The 18,888-nt window shown below is 47.4% G+C and overlaps 1 protein-coding gene across 1 annotated transcript in view; it reads left to right on the top strand.

Annotated features, from left to right (window-relative positions):
• The first annotated feature begins 8,104 nt into the window (after window positions 1-8,104).
• Window positions 8,105-18,888, top strand: part of Abtb2 (ankyrin repeat and BTB domain containing 2) — a 166,073-nt gene continuing 155,289 nt past the window's right edge. Inside the window, exon 1 of the mRNA XM_048360228.1 lies at window positions 8,105-9,391. Within this exon, the coding sequence (XP_048216185.1) occupies window positions 8,500-9,391 (892 nt within the window). The 5' untranslated portion in view covers window positions 8,105-8,499. The remainder of the gene's footprint in view (window positions 9,392-18,888) is intronic.

Raw genomic sequence — 18,888 nt, 5'->3', positions numbered from 1 at the left:
AAGACACTTAGCCAGAGGCTAAGGATGGGGCTCTTATCAGAGATTCGCCAGAGCTCTTTCCTTCAGGAAAAGGGACAGAGAAAGAAAGGAGAGATGGAGGGAGTGAAGGAGAGCTTAGAAGGAGGGTGGGATTGGAAAGAGAGAGGAAATGAGTGAAGGAAAGGAGGGAGGAAGGGAGGGAAGTAGGGAGGCAACACAAGTGAGCAGCATATCCGAGTCATTATTGAGCAGAGAGAAGAGTTATTCTCTCCTATTTGTAGAAGCTTCTAGAAGATGCCAATCTACCTGGTAAGAAGCCATTAATCTTCCTTGTAGACTGTACTTACAGCACCTTTCCCAAATGCTGAGCCCATATCCAGGACTGTACAGTGTTTCCCTGGGCCCATCTTTCCAATTTTATTATAATAACCCATTCTTAATTATTAAGAATCTACATTATTAATACATATACCACTAACACAAAGGTTTGCCTAATGGTTGGCTATTTGGGGACAAATTCTGTAAAGCAGGCATGGTGGTTCATGTCTATAATACTAGTTACTTGGGAGATTAAAATCAGGAGGATTGGGTTTTGAGGCTAGCCCTGGCAAGCCAAACATTCACAAACTTCACATGCTAACCACTAGCCAGGCCCAGTGGTACATGCCTGTAATCACAGTTAAGTGGGATGTGGGAAGTGTAAATAGAAAGATTCTGGTCTGGATTACATAGAGAGACAGATTTTTAAAGAAAACAAAAGACAAAAGGAATGTGGGAAGATGACACATGGAGGAGGGGGTCATGAGAGGCGTGTGTGTGTGTGTGTGTGTGTGTGTGTGTGTGTGTGTGTGTACATGGGGCTTGAACTCAAGTCCTCTTTCCTGGGTTTTTGTTTTGTTTTCTCAAGACTAGCACTCTACCATTAAAGTCACGGCTCCACTTTCAGCTTTTTGTTCATTTATTGGAGAAAAAAAGAGTGTTGTGGACTTTTCTGTGCCGACTGACTTTGAACAGCCATCCTCAGATCTCAGCTTCCTGAGTAGCTAGTTACAGGAGTGAGGCACCAGTCCTAGAATGGATGTTTATTTCTATTGGAGCCTAGATCTAGGCTGTCTACTCCTGGGGGTGGGGGGTGGGGAGGGGACAACCAGACACAAGACTTTTGAGGGGGCTGGAAATGTGAAGGAGGTATGACTGAGGAACTGAAACATTGTTTCCTGTTCATTCAACAGACTTCTGTAGACTGAGTCCAGCCACTTCTGAGCATTGGCTGCTGTGATTGTACAATGCAGTAGCTAATTATGTCAACCAATACAGCAACAGAAAGTCTATATAAATGGATATTATCAAAGATTTTTGGCTGTGTCAGTAAAAGAAAATTTCATATTCTATACTACCCCTCTTTACCCATGACTAAGCTTAGACATAGCCCCTGGGTGGGGTGTTTTTCTTACTATTTTTCTTTTTTAAATTAGTCAGAAATTAAATAAAAGCATAAGATACTCAGAAACAGTAAAATAAAATAAAAAACATGATTGTGTGGACCTTCGATTTTATTTGCCCACTTACAGTGTTGGACTCCACCTTAACTTTCTGGATAAAGCCAGAGCCAGCCCTGTGAATTGTGGTGTGTTTTGGCAAGTGTGTGTGAATTGGTCAGGAATGTCTTGACTGAAAGCAAAATGCAATCTGGCTTAAAATGCAGAGATTGTTTTTCACATTTAAAAAAATGTGCATCTGGATTCTGGCAGCTGCTGTAGTTGATTCAGTGGCTCTCAACAGACAGGGCTGGCATCTCTGTGGTTCATTCTACTTGTATCAGGACAGCAAAACCTTTCTCCCAGCAAAGGCCTGTGTCCACTGGGCCAGAACAGTGCCCAACAGCTTCAGCCGGCCACAAGAAGCACCGCTGGGTTTCCATGTTTAAGCACTGCCCCAGTCATGTGCAAATATCTGCCATGAGAATTCTCTTCTCCCTTCCTTCCTTCCTTCCTTCCTTCCTTCCTTCCTTCCTTCCTTCCTTCCTTCCTTCCTTCCTTCCTTCTTTCCTTCCTTCCTTCCTTTCTTCTTTTTTCTTCTTCCTTCCTTCCTTTCTCTTTCTCTCTTTTTCTTTCTTTCTTTCTCTTTCATTCTTTTTATTTCTGTTTCTCTTTTTATTTCTGTCTTTCTGTCTCCCTCTCTCTTTCTCTCATGGAGGTACTGGGGCTTAGACTTTAGAGCCCCTCGTGCTCTCATTCGGCTTTTTCACTCAAGGCTGGCACTCTACCACTTGAGTCACAGCTCCACTTCTGTTTTCTTGCTGACTAATTGGAGATGAGAGTCTCATAGACTTTTCTGCCCAGGTTGGTTTTGAACTTCGATCCTTAAATCTCAGCCTCCTAAGTAGCTCTAGGATTACAGATGTGAGCAATCAGTTGAGAGTAAACTCTTTAGGAATCATTTCTACAAGGCCTGTTGTCCATTACATTTCTTTCCATTTGCTCAGACACATGGAGACAGAGCGCTTGGACTTAGCCTCTTCCTTGCAAACTCATTGAGCTTAGTTTCTTCTCAGATCATAAGCATACTTCAACTCATGCAGTTTTTAGGAAGTGGGTTTGAAGCCATATACCTGAATTGAAGAAATAAAACAAAGGAGCCCAGTGCCAGTGGCTCACACCTGTCATCCTAGCTACTCAGGAGGCTGAGATCTGAGGATCACAGTCCAAAGCCAGCCCTAACTGGAAAGTCTGTGATGCTCTGATCTCCAATTAACTAACCATCAAAAAGACAGAAGTGAAGCAGTGGTTCAAGTGGTAGAGCACTAGCCTTGGGCAAAAAGAAGCTCAGGGACAGTGCCCAGGCCCTAAGTTCAAGCCCCAGGACTGGCAAAAAAAAATAGCATTTAATCTTTTACATTCTACTCCTAAATTAAAACAGTACTATCTCAAATGTACACTCTTGATCATTCTCATGTTAATTCAATATTCAAAGTCTTAAACCTTGGTCTGAACTCTGAAGACCATGTCTTCTCGTTCCATCTGGGATAAGACCATTTACAATCATTTCCTAATAGATAATGTCAGATTCAGGGAAGAATTCATCAATGGGAATACTTACTGGAGCCCAGATCTATCCTCCTGGGAGAGTGAAAACATGTTTACTATTTTCCCATTCATTCACAACGAATTTGATTTCTATGTGAGTTTTTAGCGCCACCTGCTGGACATACCTGAGATCTCCCAATTCACGAGTTAAATTGCAAGTTGCCTGAACTTTGAATCACATGATTGAAAACAGATTCATAGGCTCTGAGCCCGTTCAATTAGAATTTCTACAGGGGGGAGCTTGAAGACTGGCGTGGTATGCTCATTTTCGAGTGTTTTGTGGCTTGTGAAACAAACCTGTTCTCAAACTTGCTTGCTAAGTAAGAATCACCTGTGAGTTGATCTTGGCAGCTCACAACTGTGACCCAAACCCCTTGGGTGGCAGAGATTGTGAGGGTTTTCATTTGAGGCCATCCTCAGTCCAAAAAACAGGAGCAAGATCCTTCATGAAGGGTAACTAAAGGAAAAAAGGGACTGGAGGAATGGCTTATCAGCTATAGAAACAGAGAGAGGGGGAAAGAAGGGAAGGGGGGAGACAGGGCAGGAGGGGGAAGAGAGAGGAGAGAGGAAGAAAGAAGGAAGGAGAAGTGGAGAGCAGAAGAGAGGGAAAGAGAAGTGGAGAGAGGAAGAGAGGGAAAGGAAGAAAGAGAGAGAGAGGAGAAGCAAGAGGACAAGGAGGAGATGGAGGGGAAAAGCAAAGATAGGGAGTGAGGGGGAAAAAGAGAAACAAAAGGAAAAGGAGTTACATGGTTTCCCTCATTTGTAATAGCTAGAATATGTCTATGATATTCTTAACAGGGATCACAATAGTCCAATTGCTAAGTGCCATAGGACCATATATAATGAAACATATCAGCACAAACTCCAAGAATTGGAAACAAGAGGTTCTTATTATGTATATGCAGTTATTTCTATTTTTTTCTGTTTCAGTTTTCTGTACCCTTTGTCTGGTATATAAGTTTATCTGATTCATAGAAGGGAAAGGGAATAACAAAAACAGCAGGACAAAGATAAACTAATGCAACAACGATACGCAGTAGACACTGTGTTGGAAATGAACTTTACAACTTGGGGGCAGGGGAGGGATAGGAAGCAGGAGAAAATGAGGGAGGGGGTAACCATGTTTAAAAAGAAATGCACTCATTACCTTACTTATGCAACTGTAACCACCCTGTAACCAAGAAAGGTTTTTGTGTTTTTTTAAAAAAAATTTATTGACAAACTAATGTACAGAGAGGTTATAGTTTCATACGTTACCTCCTCCCTCATTCCCCCTTCCCCCGAAAGGTTTTTTGTTTTTTTGTTTTTTGTTTATTTGTTTGTTTTGCCAGTCCTAGGGCTTGAACTCAGGGCCTGAGTACTTTCCCTGACTTCTTTTTGCTCAAGGCTAGCACCCTGCCACTTGAGCCACAGCACCCCTTCTGGCCATTTTGTATATATGTGGTGCTGGGGAATCGAACCTAGGGCTTTGTGCATACGAGGCAAGCACTCTTGCCACTAGGCCACATTCCCAGCCCGTTTTTTTTTTTTTTTTTGGTTTTTGGTTTTTTTGGTTTGTTTTTTTAAGGGAGGAGAAGGAGAAACAAAAAGGAGATGAGGAGAAAGAGACAGAGCTGAAGAATCACTTATTAAAACACCAGGATCACAGCCTCGTTTTACTAAGCTAGAACCTCTAAGACAAAGGGCTCAGACAGTCCCCAGAGAACAGCATTTGGTGGATACTGGTGAGGAGAGTTGAACGTTACATATTACTGTTAAGAGTAAGGCGATCAGGGCTGCCAAGCACAACTGCGGGCCACAGAGAAGCAGACACAAACATTCAACAGTGGGAGCCTGGTGACATTACCCAAACCAGGTATTCCCTGGGCTTTCTCTCCTGTCTGCCTCTGTAAAGTTACAACCTAGTTCATGTCCTAAAATTCTTTCCGTTACATCCCAAGCTCCCCACAGCTTAGTTCACAAGGCTGTGATGCCTGGTAGTCACAACTTCCTCTTGGTGCACCCCCAGGTCTGATTTGCTTTGTAAAATCTTTGTAAAAATTCTGCTAAAAGGTTGAGGGCCCCCAGACCCTCATCCCAACTCCCACCTTCACCTCCATTGCCTTTCAGGTTTGGAACTATCTGGGGGGTCGCATTGGTATGCCCTGGCTTTGTGTCGTGGTCATATCACAATTTGAGAGCAGCCCTGTAGGATTAAAACAAAAAGTTCTCTACCCTGGGATAGAGCGAGTTACAAAAAGCATACAGCAAGCCTGGAATCAAACACAGAACACCACGAGCAGCAGAATGCCAGTTCCCACACTTAGCCACCACATTTTCTCTGCAGGTCATCTCACCAGATGGTTGTTCTACAGGACATGCCTTGGGGAAGGGCTTTATTCTTCCTTCTCCTTCATCAGCTCAGGGCTGTTTGTTTCCAAGGACAGCCATTCCTCAGTATCCACAGGGAGTCACTTCTGGGAGCTCTCCATCATCTGAATCAACTCCAAAATCTGTAGATGTTAAAAATCTCTTATAGAAAAAAAAAATGAAGAGGAAGCTGGGGGCTGGTGGGTCATGCCTGTAATCCTAGGGGGCTGGAGGACCGTGGAGAATCTGGAGCATGGTGTGTTTCCAGATGCTGGAGAGAAAAGTCCATACGACTCCATCTCAACCAAAGAACTTGGGTGTAGTAGCGCAAACCTGTTGTCCTGGCTATGATAGAAGTCTGAAATAAGCAGATCACAGTCCAGGTTCATGCTAGTTAGGCAACAAGACTCACAACCAGTACACTCAGACACAAGGCTGCCGTTAACACATCAGAAAGTAAGATTTCACAATAGCAAATATTAAAGCAGTGTTCTGATTTCTTGCAGTTTCCTAATGTCAAATGCTTACTATTTTCTTTTTAAATAAAGAAAATCTAAATAAATCCCATGCTTTGTGACTGTGTAATATTTTAAGTCTCCTTTAATGTATAGGGTCCTTCTTCCATCTCTTAATTTCCTTCTAATTTATTTTTTAAAGAAACTAAGTGGTTTGTCTAGGATCCTGCGTAAGTGGTTTAACCACCAAGGAATGCTATAGATGTGCCTATCAATGTATTGGCATATTTTCAGTATTTTTGAATACAGTAACATAAGTCCTTATAGGAATTGGTTTTCTCATGAAGAGATCATTTCCATCACATAAACCTTTTGTTCAGTGACTTCTGTATTGTAACTTCTAGTTCCATCATTTTGCTTACTATGTGTATGCCAGGAATGGGACTTGAATTCAGGGCTTCATGCTCTCACTTGGCGGTTTTGCTCAAGGCTGCTATTCTACCACTGAGTCACAGCTCCACTTCAACTTTGAAGGCCACTCACATAAGAAAAAAGAAAGGAAGAAGGAAGGAAGGAAAAGAGAAATAATTTGAAATTTCCCGCAGAAAGCCATGAGAGGGCGCCATTTCCCTTGTTCTACTTCTCTACACAATTGCACCAGCTGTGTGGCCGCACTTTTGACAGTTTGAACCCCACTACTTAAACTTGACTTCTAGTGCCATCTCTATACGGGGTGCTCGAGTTCTCTTCTGTTAATTTGATGTGGGTTTGTGATGTCTCACATGACTTCCATCCCTGACTCCTTGGCCCAACGCTAACCATCAGGAGGCAACCACTGCCTACACAAAGACCCACTGAAAGGAAAATTAGGAGAAACCGCCCAATCAAAAGGAGTGTCACCAGGAGAAGGATCATTAATTTTAAGAAAGGAAAGAGACAAACCAGGCATTTCTAGTCCATATACAACTCTCGGCCCAAGGTCAGAACTGTGTAAATACAACACAAAGACTCCATTCAGGAGTGGGGAGGCGGGCTGGGGCGGGGGTGTGTGCACAATCCCCTTCTTGATTTTGCGGCTCCGCTGGAGGGGCAAATGTCCGTTTGCGCACGTGCGTGTGAATAGTTTATGGGGGCCCTGCTTGCATGGGCTGGGCGTGGATGGGAGGGAATCAATAGATCTCCAGAGAAGCCGCTTCTGCACTGCACCCCAACACTGGCTATGCTGAGAAGGGGCAGGGGGGGGCTGGTGCAAAGACCAGCCACTCGGTTTATCCTGGGGGAAATTGAGTCCTGTGGAGCACGTGGCTCGTCCCCCGCCCCCTACACATCCCATTGGCTCACCACTGAGAGGTTCACACGCGCGTGCATTTCAGACTCGTTTCCAGCAAAGCCGGGTTTCAGACCTCTCCTTCTTCCCCCCCTCGGATTAAATAATAATAATAATAAATAATGATGTCCTAGATGGCAAGTGCAAATTATTATGCAGAGGAAACGAGGGACTCTCCCTCCAAAGTAATACAAAAAAGCAGAGTGTGGGACTACGAGGAGGGGGAGGGGAAGGGAACCCCACTCCCCTGGAGCCCACCTCTTTTCTGCAGCCCAGGTTAAGAAGAAATCTTGTTTTGATTGGAGCCTAATGGCCACATAAAGAAAACCAGACGGATTTCTCCCTCCAAAACGCAATCATGCCTTTCATCTTGGAAAGCAGGAGGGGCCTGGTAGAAAGTCCCGGAGTGAGGTGAGGCGCCTGGCCCGGGTCCCCTCCCCGATCTCCCCTTCCCACCCCACCCCACTCCATCCCTCCCCCCAACATCACTGATTGCTCGACGGCACAGAGCTTCACCCAGAGCCTAGATGGCAGGGAAGAGACAGGCATTGGGAGCTCCTTTCACGTTGGAACCTCCCCCCAGCCCACCCCACCCCACCCCCAGCCCACCCCACCCCACCCCCAGCCCCTGCTTCCCCACCTCCTCGGCTGCTCGCCCTCCCCGCCCCCATACTCCCAGACGCAACCCTCCACTCTCGGCCTCCCGCCCCGCCTCCTTCTCCACGGGGTTTCACCCGCGGGGGAGGGAAATCTGCATAGTATCCGCCCCTCTCGGAGATCATTGGTTATCTTCTTCCCATTGCGGTCGGTGATTGGCGGGACAGCCTGGGGTATTTGCATGCGGGCCGCGGCGGGGTACCCAGCTGTGCGGGCGGCCGGCATTAGCGCAGAAGTTTGTCCAGTGCCTTTCTCGCCGGCTGGTGCGGGACTCGCTCTGCGCCCCGCGCCGCCTCCTCCGGTTACTGCCCTCCAGTTCTCTCGGAGATCCCTTCTCTTTGGAAGACAGACGCTCTGCTTGCGGGAAGTTGAGGTGGACCAGGACGAGTGCCGGGGAGGCACAGCGGGGAACCATTCCACTGACAGCTTCGGGTCGGGAACGCGGGGTGCGGGGCCCTCCAGCTCCCGGCGAACCCCGTCTACCTTCCCGGCCGGGCGGGCGGGCGATGCAACCTCGGAGTCCTGGGGCGCCGGGAAGAGCCTAGAGCTTGCACTGTGCCCAATTGGGGCGAGGAGGAGGCCATGGAGTTGTGAGCACCCCCCCCCCCCCGCCCCCATCGGCGAGGCCGCCCGCGGCAGGCTCCCCATGGCCGGGACATACAGCTCCACTTTGAAAACGCTGGAGGACTTGACCTTGGACTCCGGGTATGGGGCGGGGGACTCGTGCCGCTCGCTCAGCCTGTCGTCCTCCAAGTCTAACTCGCAGGCGCTCAACTCTTCGGCGCAGCAGCACCGCGGGGCGCCCTGGTGGTGCTACTCGGGCTCCATGAACAGTCGCCACAACAGCTGGGACACGGTGAACACGGTGCTGCCCGAGGATCCCGAAGTGGCCGATCTCTTCTCGCGCTGCCCGCGGCTCCCCGAGCTGGAGGAGTTCCCCTGGACCGAGGGAGACGTGGCCCGGGTCCTCCGCAAAGGCGCCGGCGGGGCCCGGCGGATGCCCACCTTCTCCTCCGAGGCGGTGAGGCGCCTAGCGGGGCTGCTCCGCAGGGCGCTCATCCGTGTGGCCCGCGAGGCGCAGCGCCTGAGCGTGCTGCACGCCAAGTGCACCCGCTTCGAGGTGCAGAGTGCCGTGCGCCTGGTGCACAGCTGGGCGCTGGCGGAGAGCTGCGCTCTGGCCGCCGTCAAGGCGCTGTCGTTGTACAGCATGAGCGCCGGCGACGGGCTGCGTCGGGGCAAGTCGGCCCGCTGCGGGCTCACCTTCTCCGTGGGCCGTTTCTTCCGCTGGATGGTGGACACTCGCATCTCCGTGCGCATCCATGAGTACGCAGCCATCTCGCTCACCGCCTGCATGGAGAACTTGGTAGAGGAAATCCGGGCCAGGGTGTTGGCCAGCCAGAGCCCCGACGGTGGAGGTGGAGGGGCAGGAGGTGGAGAGGTATCCGCTGAAGCCTTGGAGATGGTCATCAACAACGATGCGGAGCTGTGGGGCGTCTTGCAGTCCTACGAACACCTCATCTGTGGCAAGAACGCCAACGGTAAGTGCGCCGTGGGCCTAGGTCCACGGGTGGGATGTGGGTTACCCTGTGAGCCAATTTCCTAGGGCCAAGCTGCGTGATGTTCTAGAACTCTGGGAGAAAAAAAAAAGTTTGGTCTTAGGATAGAGAAGTTCATTAAATGGCTTTGGCCAGAAGTTCTTTGGAGGGTCGGACATTTGAAGGATAAAATCGCGTTGGAGCTTCTCCATCCTGTCTGGTGTGGCATTGTGACTTTCTAGGTCTTCATTTATTGGGCCTTTGGTTCAAGCCATTCCTGAGCCCCTCACCATGTGAAGCTTACCACTCAATTGCAGTTTACCTGGTTTGCTTTGGTCACTACTTGGTTTTCCCAGTCAGGAGAGCAGTTGAGTCAAAGGATCTGACTCCCAAGACCTGAGCCATGGATAAGTGGGTTGGGCAGAGGAGAGTGGGAAGCCCAGGACCCTGGCCTTAATGGGGCTAAAAGATGCAGGGAGCCACGCCCCTCACCAGGGGCAGATAAGTGCATAGTGGTGGGTTCTGAAAACCGTGTGCCCAGAGGTAATGGGACCTAGGGCCTCCTTCATCTTCTTAGGAAGGGAGCCACGTGTCTTGCGTGTTTGCTCCAGACACACAATTTCCCAAGCTGTCCTTTACCCTGTGAGCAGTTAATTAAAAAAGCTGTGATGGATTGAAATGCACAGTATGTTGAGCTTTCCAGAAGGGAGGACCCATGCAGTAAACTACATGGGGACAAGGTGAGGAGGAATGGGCAACTGTGTGGTTTTAAGTCTGGGGAAGGAACTGTTGAATAGTTGCCCCTCTCAGAAGGATGGCATGGCTTCCTAGCCAAGGATGAAGGCAAAGTAACGTGACCATCACCCTGGTAAGGCTAGGTGTGACAGGCTCAACAGCACACTGCCTATCAAGTTCCAGTTCAGGAGTTGGCCACCATAAATCATTTGGAGTGGACTGTAGTTAGACATCCTTGCCATCTAATTTGGATACAACTTTCAGTGGCAAATAAGCAGGCAGTGGAAGAGACCAGCCAGGTGGGTCCTGGAAAGAGATAAAGGGAACCCGATTCAAATGCAGTTAAATATAATCACGATCACCAGGACTTAAAACAGCACTAACTGTGTTACTCTTCTCAGCACTTTATATATTAGCTACTTTGATATGTTAACAACCGGTGTGGTAGTGTGATATTGTGAAATATATCTTTGGTCTCAATCCACACTTAGGCATCCAAGTCCTAAAATCTTCCAAAGTGAGAGTGGTTTTTATATACTGATAGGTGGACTGGTAGCTGGCCACCACCAGGTGAATGAGGACTTCAGAATGAGGATAGGTCTCCAGAAAGACTGAGACAGGGCTTTTGGAGGGTTGGGATTTTTAGCTCCACACCCCAAACCTCCAGGGAGAGAAAAAGAAACAGAAGGTTAAGTTGTTCACCAATGGCCAAGAATTTAATCAATTGTGCATATATAATGAAATCCCCATGAAAACCCCAAAGGATAGCGCTTCAGGATGGATTCCTGGAGCGTGGCATTCCTTCTTCCTTACCTTGACCTATGCAGCTTGTCATCTGTATTCTTTGTAATGTCCTTTATTATAAATCAGTAGATGGGAAGTGTTTCCCTGAGTTCTGTGAGCCACTCAAGCACATTAAGCCAGAGGAAGAGGTGGTTGAAACTCTGATTTAAGTTAAGTCTAGTCAGGGGACACAGGTAAAACAGCCTGGAGCTTGCGATTGGCATCTAAAGGGAGCAGTCGTAAGGACTCCGGAGGTCAAAGCCCTTGCCCTGCATGGTGCGATGCTATCTCCAGGCATACATTGTCAGCTTGGGTTGAACTAGAGGACACTGTGGGGTGTCTGCTGCAGAACTGCTTGTTTGCTAATGGGGAGAAATTCCTACACCTTCCGTGGTCACAGAAAGAAATCTTCTGTGTTGGTTGCTGAGTGAAGACAGAGGAAACGCATTGCACCATTATACAGATGGGGAAATAGGATTCTGTACCTTTTGGGTAAGCTGCCCAACATTTTACACTGATACTAACCTACCACTGGAAGTCTGAAGACTCCCAGCTCCTAGCCCCTGGTGGAGAGGCTGCGTTTGGAAGACGTTCTGCATTACCTACAGTGCTTTAACCCTGGCCCTGCTACAAGACATGCCTGTGATTGGGGAAGCATTTGCCTTTTGATTTTCTTCCTCTTGTGTCAGAATGGAGGTCAGTCCATAAGATCAGCGGATGATGTCACAGCTGATAATTATGCTTTGCCCTTTAAATTGGGGGCGTCAAAGCCGGGAACACCAGCCCCAGAAGAGGAAGTGGAGGGCCGGGGATTTCCATGTGGTTATCATAACCCCAGGGAAGAGTTTTGTACTTTTGGCAGAAAGGAACTCTCTGCACTGATCTGGAGGATGTAAAGGGGGGAAAAAAAGACCAAAGCTCTAACCCTATAAGCCAAAGTAGACTAAAGGAGGAACTAGGCGCAATGTGGAAAAATCAAAGGCCGTGTGCTGCTCATGCCACCCTCTGCTGTTGCCCATCACACTGGGGTGTTTTCTTACTGCAAATTGAGGCCAGGAAGGGCAGCTGCCTCTCAAATGCAAAGTGGTCAGAAATTGCTAAACAAAACAAAACCAAAACCAAAAACAGGTGCTTTTCTGGAAACACCATCCAGTCAAAGAGCATCCCTTGGGATTTTTCTTTACAGACTATTTTTTTATTTAAATTTTTTTGTGCTGGTTCTTGGGTCTGAACTCAGAGCCAGAACACTCTCCCTTAGCTGGTTGCTCTAACAGTTCAACCATACCTCTGATTCTGGCTTTTTGCTAGTCAATGGGAGTTGAGAGTCTTATGGATTTATCTGTCTAAGCTGGCTTTCAACTGGGATCCTCAGATTTCAGGCTCCTGAGTGGCTAGGATTGCTGGTGTGAGCCAATGGTGTCCAGTTCTAGATAGATTTTTGACCCCATGCTTTGACTTCTCCTCCTTAAGTCAACATGGTGGGTCTAGGCTGCAGGATTCCCCACATGGTAGACAGCAACGCTCCCCAGATGCTCAGAGCCCAAGTGTTTCTTCTGTGCCTTTTCCGGTCTCCGGAGGACAGGCAAGAGAGACACTCAGTTTTTGTACATGGAAACCAGAGGTGGCCTTCACTATTGTCCCTTTAGACAAAGTGAAATGAATGTTTAATAAGAGGTGTGGAGAATTGCATATGCCTGAAGGCTGGCTTCAGAGGGAAGTATCAACTGCTTAGGGAAGGCATGGGCTCTTGCAGCCCCCCCCCCACTTTTTATATTAAAATTGTCCCACTGCCAGCAGGGAGACAGTTTTACACAGCTGAAGAGCAACTGGGAAATAGCTACATATGGGAAGGAGAGTGCTGGTTAGTATTCTTGTCCTGCTGGTCTCCCCTTAAATTATATATTTATTGTTGTTATGCCTGCTAATTATACAGCATGGTCACATGCATTTGACTCAGCTATATAGGGCTCTTAAACTTTTAACGTCTTCCAGCCAGGACTTTAAGAGCCCCAATCCATCTATTCTTGTCCATTACGCAGAATGCCACACAAATATGGTTTTGCTCAGCCCAAGATGGATGATAAAAAGTTCTGTCGTGTTTATAAAACACAATCCCAGCTTCACAGAGCAGCCGGACTTCTATATTGTTGCCCATTTGGTATTGATGTTTCAGATCCCAGGCAATGTCATTAAATAATGACATATTCATGGCTTCCTTCTGGGAGGCAGAGAAACCACTTTAATGGAGTAGTATTTATAAGCAGGGAGCTGGCAGAAAAGGGAAACTTCTCCTTCCCACCCCCTCGTTCCATCCTTGTCTCTCGTTCTCAAGGAACTCTATGTGTGGGTTTGACAAAGAGTGTCACCTCCAGGCTTCCTCCTGTCCATTTTTCATTGAGAGTCCGTGGACTTTGAGCATATCCTCCTCACTTCCTGACATTTCAGTGAAATGATAGGACACAAGTGAGAACGTTCTCATTCCAGAGTGCATGGAGAGCACAGGAGTGTGTCCTAGTGGCAAGGGAAAGGATGTGAGGCCCACCTCTGCCACCCACATGGATGGGTTGGATAGCCAGGTGTTGGTGGCTCATGCCTGTAAACCTAGCTACTCAGGAGGCTGAAGTCTGAGGATTGTGGTTTGAAGCCAGCCTGGGCAGGAAAGTCTGGCAGACAGATCCTCCAGATTCTTATCTCCAGTTAATCAAAAAAGCCGGAAGTGGAGCTGTGACTCACTAGGTAGAGCACTAGCCTTGAGTGAAAAAGCTAAAGGACAGTGCCCTGAATTCAATCCCCAGTACCAACACACACACACACACACACACACACACACACACACACACACACACCGAAATAGATGAGTGACCTGCAGCAAATTTCTTCACCATTGTAACCCTCAATTTGGTCATCTGTAAGATGGGGGATAACAGCATGGAGTGCCTGTATGGTGTGAAGATTAAGTGAGATTATACCTTTAAAGATCTTGGTACATGGGCTGGGAATGTGGTCTAGTGGTAGAGTGCTTGCCTAGCATACACGAAGCCCTGGGTTTGATTCCTTGGCACCACATATAGAGAAAAAGCCAGAAGTGGCGCTGTGGCTCAAGTGGTAGAATGCTGCTAGCCTAGAGCAAAAGAAGCCAGGGACAGTGCTCAGGTCCCTGAGTCCAAGCCCCAGGATTGCTGCCCCCCTAAAAAAAATCTTGGCACATAATAGATGCTCAATAATTACTAACAATTTCATTCAAGAAACGCTTAGCACTGGCTATGCCCACCATTGTTAAAAGTGCTATTAATGAATAGTGTGGATGGTGGAGCCCTCCTTTGATAAAAATTTGTAACAGTATAGGAGTGAAGGAGACAAGCTCATTTAAATGGCCATCCAGGAAGAAGGCCCCTCTGAAGTTCATTAATAAGAACCAATCATATCAATACTTTTGTGGAAGGACCTCTGAGCCACAGCTACAGACTAAGGACTTCTAAAAAGATTATTCTCCATTCGCCAGCTGGGGCAAGTCTCAACATCTCATTTGCAGCCAGAAAGTAAAAGGGCTGCATCACAAGCAGGCCTGAAAACTCTCTGGCTGTAACATTCATTTATCAAGGAGATTGAAGACGGATTTCCACTGAGATAATCAGCTGAAGGAGCAAGGGTTAATTGAGCCGTGAGTTCTGTTTAATCAGTTTCCACACCTGGGTAGTCTGAGGGAGGAGGGTTGTTCCTCTTCTCTTTGACTACCTCACTGAAGCTGAAAGAGCTGGTAAAGGTGAAACAGAGCAAGCTTTGGGAATGAAAAGTTATTATTCATTTTTTTTCTTTCTTTCTTATTTGCCTGAGAACCTCAAAGCCCAGTCTTAAAGTAGAAGAACAAGCCAGAGTTGTTCAACTTCCTCCAGAAAGCACTGCCTGGCTTCCCCACCCTCTGCTGGAAGAGCCAGCCCTGCGTGAAGTTTCCACAGCACCCAGGGCATGCTTTTGAATCATTTCCTGCTTCTCTATCTCTCCCATCCAACTGTGACTTTGCTGGCTCCACTAAATCTCGCACTGTGGCTCACACACAATAGGAGCTCCTGCAAATATTTGTTGGCAGATGATAAAACCTGCTGCATGACATGCTTTAATTCCCAGGTCTGTATAGAAGCCCTTTCCCCCTTTATCAAAGTAAAGAAATTCAAGTTGTTCTGTTGGTGGTGGTGATGTTGGCAGGTCTTGAATTCAGGGCTTGGGCGCTGTCCCTGAGTTTTTCTGCTCAAGGCTAGTGCTCTGTCACTTTAAGCCACAACTCCACTTCCAATTTTCTGGTGGTTTATTGGAGATAAGGGTGTCATGGACTTTGCTGCCTAGGCTGGCTTCAAACCTCGATCCTCAGATCTCAGCCTCCTGAGTAGCTAGGATTACAGGTGAGAGCCACAAGTGTCCAGCTCAAGTTGTTCTTAATGATCAGAAGCAGTATTTGTAGGCATAACTACCCCACAGGAACGTCATTCAAGTAGTTGATCCCCAAGGCCATCTGTGAGAAGTGAGTGTCATGGAGCTGGGAGGAGACCTTTAGTGTGCTGTACCCAGGGTGGAAGATTTCACAGTAGAAATCTAGCAGTAAATCAACAGAAGGACTGAGTTTGGAAGTCTTGCTCTCTGGGATCTTGCTGGGTGCCCACACAAATCCTGTGAATAGGATGTCTTTTCACAGCCAGGTCTCCGGGAGCCCAGAATTCACAGCTTAGTTATTGTTAGACCTAGACTCAGTTGTATTTTGTTCATGCCCCAAGCCTGTGCTTTTCCTGCGCAGAATCACAGACTCAAAGGTAGCGAAGAATAGGTAACTATTTGACCTTCTTCGAGTAGCAGCTAGGGTCACAGAGCAACACATGACTGCGTATAGATTGTGCTTGCGTACTGTGTCCAGGCACTTTAAATCTGTTAGGCCAAGGAAGACCTTCCCAACTCAGGGAACATGCCCTGGAGGTGGCATTGATTTGAAGGAGCCATCATTGCCACTCCTGGTAGGGGAATGGAGCTCTGCTGCCCAGGCAGCCTTCCACGTGGCAGCTGCTGGGTGATCAATATGCCCAACTGAAGGGAAAAGCTGTAGAGTTGCTACGGTGATGCTCCCCTGTTGGAGGGACCAGCCAGTCTCAAACACAGCTTGCATTTAAGCCACGGGTCTAGGAGACCCCAGCTCACTTGCCTTGGAATCAGCAGAGGAGCCCTACAGAATGGGGCATTGATTTCCTCCCAGTCCTCCTCAGTGCGCAGCTGCTGACTGTGTATATCCCAGTATTAAGAGTCTGGGAAAGAACTAGGCATAGTCTGGTGCTGAAGTATCCTCCTGGCTTTGGAGTCCTGGTTAGGCTTCATGTTGCTTTGCTTGTTACTGACCTGTGTCCTCAAGCACATCACTCCAAGCCTGTTTTCTGTTGCCCAAGGGTGGGCCTAGGACCTTCGTGCCTCATGCATACTCATTCTGGGCTCCAGAGATGCGTTTTAGCACATTTAGTGCTTTAGCTTCTGTGCCTTTGTATCTCCCTCTACAACATTTCTCAGCCTGGGTACTATTGATGTTTCTGACTGGATTGGGTAGGTGGGGGCTTGAACTCAGAGTCTGGGAACTGTCCCTTAGGTTTTTTTGTTTGTTTTAACTGAAGGCTACCATTCTACTACTTGAGCCACAGCTCCACGTGGATCTTTGCTTTTTGCTGTTTAATTGGAAAAAAAGTCTCATAATATTGCTACCCAGACCGGCTTTGAACCTCAGTCCTCAGATGTCAGCCTCCTGAGTAGCTAGGATAATAGGTGCAAGCCACTGGTGCCCAACTGGACTTTTCTTCTTATCCTGGAGTTATCTTGTACTTTTGGGGGATCACACACACAGAGACTGGTTGTGAGGATCAAAAATGTCTGCAGACATTTCCAGATGTCCCCTAGGAAGTTTGAGAAGCACTGCTCACTAAGATAGGACTGAAAGTAGTACCCAGTTCATGGGGTGATTGTGATCTCTTGCAGGAACTTTGTTGCATTAGGTTTCTGGCACATAAAATATTAGTTCTCATTCCCATCAGTTGTTTTTTTTATTGTTTTTGCTATTTTTTTTTAGATTTGTGTTGGGTGTACTGATTTTGTTCACTTTTGCTAACATAGAAGTCACTTGTGCAAGACAGGAGCCTGACACAAATCTCAGGGGACAAGTATTAGTCACAAGGCTCTCCTCGATGAGTAACACTTTGCATGGAGGAAGGAGGAAATCAGGGATTCTGGAAGACGCACCATTGTCCCTGCTCGGCTCTGGCTCTGTTATCCCAAGAACAAGAGGATCTGGTGGAGAGCTTGGACCTTGCCCTCTGAGCCCATGCCCACTGCTGCCAGGGTGCCAGTGATGGTGTAGGTGCAAAGTGCCAGGCCTCCCGGGAACAGGTGTGCTGTGGATATTGGACCTGGCTTATTGCAACCACCAAGGTCCGGGGCCATAGCAATGGCTAGGTGATTTGTGTTTTTCTGGCCTGCCCATCAGGTAAACACTTTGTGATCATCTTGCTTATTTCTCAAAAGGTCTAAATGATTTTGCAGCTTTAGCTATTTTGGAGCTGCTTGCTGGATTGGGTGGAGACCATTGGGAAACAACCTGCATAAGTCTGAGAAATGCCACGCCGGCCTCGTTCATCTATGTACTGAGTGCCAGCTACATATAAGTTAGAGAAGAGAGATAGGAGGAAGACAGGAGTTCTTGCCTGTCAAGTCCTTCACAGGTTAGTAGGAACCGCAAAGCATTCCTGTAGCTAGTTGCAAAGAAGTTTGCCATCACTGCTTCTGACTGTGGCGCATTTCCTGTGTGCAGGCACCCACCCTGGTTCTTTGTATTAAATTACTTCATTGACACTCCCCATGCCTCAGGAAGGTATATAGGGTTTCTAGCCCATGAGAGGAGAGCTCAAAGCTTTTGGTGATGGGAGAGCACGAAGGAGAACAGAGCTCTGGCAAAGAGGGTAAGAAGGAGTTGGGGCTGCTCCTGGAAGATACGGGCCGTGAGCTCTGCAGACAGCTGTGGTAAGAAAGAGGAGATAGGTACAGGGCTCAAGGCTCTGAGGAACAGTGTGAGAAAGATCTGGAATGTGTGTTGGAGAAGAAGTAACTAATCCTGCTTGGCTGGGAGGCTGAGGTACATAACAAGGAGGAGCTGGGTAGATAACACAGGAAAGAGGGGGGAATTTCCCACAGCTTTTATCCAGATGTTAAGAAGTCTGCCAGAGTGCAGGACAGGAGTTTTCCAAAATTTATTTTTATATAATTCAGAAACGGAGTGTGTCTGTTCCCCAGCTCATCTTAACCACAGCCCCAGACTTCTTATTACCCCCTTATTGATTGAAAGCTTGACTTCAAAAATGCACCATTCACACCGTCTGAGCAGTAGAAGGAATAGAGAGCCTTAGCTCAGCAAACTCAGGCAAAGGGGGTATGAAAAATCTCTCATCAGCCTGGCTGCTCTTGTCACAGCTGGCTTCTGACTTGGTTATTTCTTCCATAGTCCTGAGTGTAGCATTTCAGGCCAAAGCAAAAATGGAGGTTGGGGACCTGCAAACTTGTTAAATGAGAGGCCACTGCATTTCATGTCCTTAAAGCTGAATTCTCCACCATGAAAAGCAGGGGACAGCCTAAAACAAGATGAAATCAAAGGCTCCTAGAAGGGGTTTTGTTTTATTTTCTTCTAGCTTTAACTATCAGCTACACGTTCAATTTTCAGTTTAGGATTTATCAAGTGACAGCTCACTTCTGATGTTTAGGGCATTTTCAGTTCTTGCTTAAGGTATTTCTAGAGAATGGATAAAGGTGGTTTTTTTTTGTTTGTTTGTTTTGCTTTTTGTTGGTCCTGGGACTTGAACTCTGGGCCTGGGCACTGTCCCTGAGCACTTCAGCTCAAGGCTGGTGCACTACCACTTGAGCCACAGCACCACCGTCTGGTTTTCTGGTGGTTAGAGATCAGAGTCTCACAG

The sequence above is a fragment of the Perognathus longimembris genome, chromosome 13 (assembly GCF_023159225.1).
Source record: "Perognathus longimembris pacificus isolate PPM17 chromosome 13, ASM2315922v1, whole genome shotgun sequence".
Classification (NCBI taxonomy): Eukaryota; Metazoa; Chordata; class Mammalia; order Rodentia; family Heteromyidae; genus Perognathus; species Perognathus longimembris.
The sequence above is the reverse complement of the archived record's forward strand: the minus strand, read 5'-3'. Positions and strand labels throughout refer to the sequence as shown.